This window comes from Vanellus vanellus, assembly GCF_965231255.1.
Source record: "Vanellus vanellus genome assembly, chromosome: 5".
Lineage (NCBI taxonomy): Eukaryota > Metazoa > Chordata > Aves > Charadriiformes > Charadriidae > Vanellus > Vanellus vanellus.
In genome coordinates, this window is record NC_138910.1 from 62533559 (window position 1) to 62540461 (window position 6903).

General features: G+C 43.5%; 1 protein-coding gene across 1 annotated transcript; it reads left to right on the top strand.

Annotated features, from left to right (window-relative positions):
• Positions 1–497: 497 nt before the first annotated feature.
• F3 (coagulation factor III, tissue factor) lies at positions 498–6670 on the top strand. Its single transcript, XM_082484664.1, has 6 exons — positions 498–631; positions 1755–1869; positions 3953–4137; positions 4540–4721; positions 4847–5006; positions 6188–6670. Exons 1-6 carry the CDS (start codon positions 565–567, stop codon positions 6325–6327), a joined length of 849 nt encoding a protein of 282 aa, XP_082340790.1. The 5' UTR covers positions 498–564; the 3' UTR covers positions 6328–6670.
• The last annotated feature ends 233 nt before the right edge of the window (positions 6671–6903 follow it).

A 6903-nucleotide genomic window follows, 5' to 3' on the forward strand; every position in this document is an offset into this window, starting at 1 on the left:
TGTGGCCAACAGAGGGGAAGCGAGGGGTGGCACAAGCGTGTGGGGACACCGAGAAGGCGGGAAGACACGTCCAGGTGTGCTCGCGCATCCAGGTGGGCCTCCCCCCGGGGGACACAGTGCCGGGGCTGGAGCCGTCCGGAGGAGGGGGGGGGACGGACGGACGGACGGACGGACGACGCGCCGCCCCTTCCCTCAGCCCCCTTTCTCCTCACAGCAATGCCGGTTGCCTCGAAGGTCCCCTCCTCCGCTTGCTCAACCCGGCGGTGCCTAAGCGCTTCCGCCAGCCCCGCTCCCCTTCCCCCGTGACCCCCCTCCGGGCCGGACACCGCCGCTCCCACCGCCGCCCTCGCCGGGCTGCCCCGCGGGAGAGCCGCCCGCAGTCCCCGCCTCTCCTCCCACGGATATAAGCCGGCGCCTGCCGCCCCGTCGGCAGCTCATCGCCGCTCAGCCCGACCGGGACTCCGCCTGGTCGCTATACACACACACACACACACACACACACACACACACACACACACACACACACACCGCGACACACACACACACGCCGCCCCGCCGCCGAGGATGCTGCCGGAGGCCGGAGGTCGGGCTCTGCTGCTGAGCGCCCTGCTGTGGCGCCTGGCCGCCGCCGGTGGGTAACGGCGGGAGGGGGGACCGGGGGGGCGAGGGGGGGACGGCGGGTCCGGGCGGACGGGGCAGGCGGCGGGGCTCGGTCCCTCTGACAGGGAGGGGAGACGCGGGACCCCGCGCAGAGCCGTCCCGCGCCGGCGGCGGCCACTGTCCCACGCGGGGCCGTGGCGGGACAGCGGCACTCGCCTGCGGGCTGCGGCGGGCCCCGGCTCCCACCCGACTCCGCTTCAGCACCCCGACGGCGGAGCCCAGGGCTGGTTCCTTCTTGGGGAGGGGGGATCCGTCATGACCATAGCCGGGTCGGTGCTGGGGGGGCAGGGGGGGTCTCAGGGGGCAGCAGTTGGCCACCACTGCTGACCTATGGTGACAAGGAGTGAACGGCAAGATTTCTTTCCCTCAACCCCAGTTCCCAGCTTGTCGGCGGGGCAGAGAAGGTGGTATTTAGGAAATAGTTAGGATATCGCTCGGTGAAACGCTTGATTTCCAGAGGTTACAGAGGTTGTGCGGGGTTTTCCGCTCCAGCTTCCTCCCCAGCGGTTCCCCGAAGCAGCGGTGGTGTCTGCCGGGGTGGCGAGTTTGCAGGTTACCACGGCCTCCCTTCCGCTTGTGTGCAGGCCACGAGTTCATCCGGGGGTAGCCCCTCTCAGATGGAAGCGCGCAGAGCAACCGCTGATTTTTAAGGATTTTATCTTCCCAAAATAAATTAATGGGGAAACTACGGGCTAACACCTTCTGCAGCAGATATAGCCAGGCATGATTTTGAACTACACTGCGTTTGTTTGGTGCTTGGGCATTCTCATGCGTATCTTCAAGCTTTTGTAGCTTCTTCAGAGGTCTTGGATCAAAAAGAAAGCATTAGACAGAACTCCAAATAAGTTACCTCAGCAACCTGAGAGTTATAAGAGGGAAAATAAATTTCTTCTCCTATTTCTTGCTTCTGCCAGGACACATTCCTTTAGTAAGACGAGCATGAGCCCAGAGGGCAGGACTGAGCCTTTTCCCCCAAAAGAACATTTCCAAGTAGCAATTAACAGCAATTGCTTCATCTAACTAAACAGTGACTGCAGGGAACCAGGAGTTACATATAATATGACTGATGGCACTCTTCTCTTCTGTATTTAAAGGTAATCCAGAACTACCGACAGCAGTTAATATAACTTGGTCTTCAATCAATTTTAAAACTATACTACAATGGCAACCGAAACCAACAAGTTACTTCTATACAGTAGAAATACATGGGTAAGTAACACCAAGGTGTGTCCATTAATGGCAACTGAAGAAGATGCAAATAGAGTGTGTTTAAATATTTCTGAGACTGAATGTAACAGGAAAAGAGCCCAAACATGAGGATTTGGGAAAACTGCCAACCCAGCTGCTAATACTTCTTTGTAACAAACTACAAGAATACCTGATTCAGGCTTTTGGTTTTGCCCACTTCAGAAATGGACAGTTCAGCTTTAGACCAGTATTTGAGTTCTGGGGTTCGGTGCGGGCTGGCTGCACTGGAGGTCTAGGTCAGGATACTTGGAAGAGGTTGACGCTCAGTCTGACATACCATGTATTGATAGAACTTCACCTTTATTATGTCTTTCACGCTGTCTGGACTGAGTCTTTAGTCTTGGGAGGTGTCTGATAAATATGAGTCTGCGTTTTATTCTAACTGATGAATCACACTAAATGAATAATTTGTCTTGCTGGGTAATAGTAAAAATTACCTTTGTTCATCTACCTCTGTCGAGACTTCCTCTGTCGTCATGTTTTGTGTAAGCTATGAAATATCGTGCACATACAAAGTAGCCAGCTTATGTGACGTGTCTAACACTACTTACAATACTGCACAGAAAAATTCCATGAAGTTCAGTAATAAATCTATGCTGTTCTTAGCTACCATATTAATTCATAGACCATTATTAAACATGCCCTGAAGGGAAACTGCATCATCAACTCTCCTACATATTAATGAAAAAATGGTACTGTAATCTCCTCTGTCTGTAAAAGTGGCATAAAAAAGAGAGGTCTCTCATGACTAATGGATGAAATACCAGTGCAATGGCCTAATGTGCCCTTTTATTCTTCAAGGGAGTGATTAAATCAATAGACTTAAAAACACACACTTAGCAGAATGAATTTTATGAAATTTACAAATCTGGAGTTTCTTTCCAGCCATTTGTACTTGGAAAAAAATTGAAGTCTGTTTGCTGAAGTTTCAGTATAGAATCAGGTATAGTTCTGATATGGAAGCACTTTTTTAGGCAAGTTACTCTTGGATGGATGAAGTGTGCTTAAATGTTTGCTTTCTCATCTATGTACATTTACAGAGTACATTTGTTTGATCACAAAGATCAAATCTCCCCTGTCCCTTTTCAAGGCATCTCTAGAACACTGTCACTAACTGATCTGTGATGTTATAAGAAATCTGGTGAAGTGAGAAGGGAGTTCAGGTAACTCTTAAATAAAATGTGGCCTACTTGGGGGAAAATTCATTTATTAATTCCAAACAATCGGCACTCTTGCTCTTTCAGCTGAGATCATACAATTTTTCTTTTCCTTAGTTCACCATCAAAAGCAGGGAAAAGAATTGAAGCAACAATATCTAATCTGCTTTTCCATTCCTTCTTATTAGGAAGTGAAATGGGGAATTAACACTTTTTTTCCTGGTTTCTGTATTATTTCTCAAGTAAATGGACCTGCTTTCTATCATTTAAAAATGGAGAGAAGTGCATGGGTCATGGGTTTTTGTCAATATTTTTTTTATTGTAATTCTGCAATGAAAATTGCTGCTACTGTCTGGTTCTTAGTGACATTTGCATCTGCATAGATGCAAACACAAGTGACATATATGAGGGGAGACTGTTGTTACATTAAACAATATCGCTGTCAACAGAGCTTCCTAGGACAACTGATGTTTCTTAAGGCAATAGTTTTCAGATGCATCAGGAGTAAGACTTTCAAAGTGATTTATGCATCTTACATTTTTTAAATAAGTCAACTGCAGAAAAATACAAAATCAGAACTACTTATGGTTTCTATTCAATTCATATAAAAGATTGATTTTTTAAGTCATATACATATCCAATAACATATTTCTATAATTAATATGGCTCATATTTTATTTACCTGATTCTACTTTGAGTTGTGAAATATAGCTGTACAGGATAGTGGGGTTTGAGGTCTTGTTCTTCTCAGCCTAGTACACTTGCAAGACCATTCCACTGGATGAGGGAAATCTATACAGTTTGAAGGGAAAAAATGTTTTTTAACATTATCTCAATACATAAAAGTCTGCTTGGAAAATGTTGACGCCTCTTTCTTGCTCTTGCAGACAGTCATCTGACACCAAAAAAAAATGCATACTGACAACAGAAACGGAGTGTGATGTTACAGATGTGCTCAGGAATGTAAAAGAGACCTATACAGCACACGTACTGTCTGTAATGCCCTTGGGGATGGATAACTTTGAAGAACCACCTTTTGCAGTCTCTGAAAAATTTACACCTTATAGTCAGAGTAAGTAGGATTGCCAATTAAATCTTATAAACTTCCTTTCAAGATTACTTCCATTGACTCAAACAAGGCTTAGATTGGACCTAAAGGTTTTTCCTATAGATTCTTACAGTAACCATACTGATACCTGAGAAGACGATGTTCAGGCATAAAGCTTTCCCTGTAGTAGGGGAGTGTGTAAGATTTTAGTTGCCATTTGTTTCTCACTGCAATGAGTAGACCATTTTATTAACGTTGTGTGGCAGATGAAGATATTTGTTAATAATCCAGGATTTCACTGTGTTACTTTGGCTCCGTAAACTTAGAATAGATTTGAGGAGGGAAGGGAGTAGAGGGAGAAAGAAAAAGAGCGTGTTGCGTAGAAAAGATGATGCCACTTTTTTAATTCTAAAAATGTTTGTTTAGCTGTTCTCGGAAAACCGGAGATAAAGAATTACACACAAAAAGGTTCAGAACTGAATGTTGTGTTCCAAGATCCACTTACACCGTATACATTTCCTAATGGAAGCTTTCAAAGTATTCGAGATATTTTCCAACATGACCTGGAATACAAACTCTACTACTGGAAAGATCAAAGTTCTGGAAAGGTAAGTTCTAACTCTCCTTTTTACATATTCTGTACCTATATTATAGCTACACAATTTCTGAGGTACCGTAGAAGCTAACATTTTTGCAAAGAACACTTTCTCGAAATATTTTTTTTCCTTTACAGAAAGATGCAACAACAAAAAGCCATACATTCGAAGTAAGCGTTGACAGCACAAAGAACTATTGCTTCTACATACAGGGAATCATTCCCTCCCGCAGAGAAAACCGTAACGGTCAAGAAAGCATGGTGCTTTGCACCAGTGTAGGAAGAAATATGTTAGATGGTAGGTATCTGGTGAAGTTTGTCATACCGTCTTTAGCATTCTAACAAAAAGACACTTTGATTCTGAGTATATTTTTATACCTCCTTAAGTTGTGGTGCCTAAGTTATAAAATAAATTATTTGCTGTATAAGTGAGAGGATGCAGGCTGAACACGGAAACTCACGAGAAGAATTCACATTAAGTAAGAGTCCGCGATCTTTAGGTAGTTGAGGCTGGTCTTAAAGTTTTGCTAAACTGTTTTGGTTAGTTTTAAATTGTTCGAGCTGATGACTGGTCACTGAGGTTTCAGATCTCATCACTAGCCTTCAGCTTCGTTTTTTTGTTTTCTGATTGTCTTCCTCAGATCCTTCCAATAACAGGTCCCATAGTTAGTGCTTGAAGGAATAGCTCTTTAACACAGGAGGAGTGCTGGAAACCTACGTGACGGGCATTTCCTTTGACTTGTAGTTTGAACTGAACTTCAGTTATTATCTCAAAAGCAGATGATGAGACTAAGACTTCTACTGTTACATTACAAGGTCAAAGGTTGGCAGATTAACTTCTTTACTGGCAAAAAGCTAGTGAGTGGTTGGTGAATCAGCCAGTCTAATTCCAGACAAACAATCTGGATAGCACTTTATTCAATATAAAGTCGTCAATATTTATTAAATAATAGCACATTGCTGTGCTGCATCTTTCTTCTCCACCAGATAAGAATATCTGCGCTCTAAGTAGAAAAGCTCTTCTCAAATTGGCAAATTAATTCTCCCAAATTAACTTTCTTATCTAGGTATATATTTTTGTTTATCGCAATATTTGAATTCTAGCAAATTACAACTTGAATAGAAATCTTCTGTTGGTGTTTTCTAGCTTCTAGCCTAGAATAAATTTCCACTTGGACTTAGTTCCACAGAAGTAATGCAGGAGTAGGGGGAATGGTTTGATTTATTCTTGTGGCGGTAGCATGGCATTTTAGTGCACCAGCTAACCTAGATTAAAACCTAGCGTGAACCAGGTGAAGTAAAGCTTTACTTTAGCCCAACAAATTAACGTTCATACTGAGGTGGTCACTCCCCTTCTATGATACTGTAAAATATAGAAACTATTTTTTAGTTCAGTGGAGTGGCTTCTAAGAGTTTGTGGCACTATGACATTATGGCTTCTGATAACTGAATCTTGGATTTTTTTTCCCTCCCCTACAGAATATGGAGCCGAAGTCTTTATCATCATAGCAGTGATAGCAATTGCGGTCATCATTCTTGCCATTGTCCTATCAGTGATCCTGTGTAAACGCAAGAAAGCAAAACCTGCAAGAGAAAAGGAATCTCTCAATGGTGTCTAAAGAGAAATTATTGTGGACAGTAGTGGAAGTTCCAAAGAAAAGAAAAAGCTCCCCAAAACCCCATAAATTGGGTAATTAAGTGGAGCCTTTTAGGCTCTCTGATACAGGAATTTTGAAGCCCCAACTTTATGTGGAGTCAAAAATCCATTAGACAGTCACAGATGAAAAATCCAGGTATCAGGAAGCCCTGTGTCACTGGTGGCTGGAGGCTGGAAGAGTATTCTAGCGATCTGGTACAATATCCTAACCCTGCTCATATACTCTTCTCAAGCTCCTTCTATCGTCCTGTCTGAAACAGGATTCTAAACTAGATGGACCTTTGACTTGACCAGGTATGGCCATCCTGAAAGTACGGCCTTACTGAGCCAGATTTATGGTACTTGTGAGGGGAAAAAACACTACTTTTGAAAAATAGGTGTCCTTTACCTAACTAAAAGGAACATCTTTCTGTTTCTATGAAACAAAACCTGTATTTATCTGACTTTCTTTTAACGTTATTAACTGGTGAAATGATCTGTTAGTTCAGATGTGACAAAGATGCTACTATTTTTTCTGCACTTCTTGGGTAAAATTGAC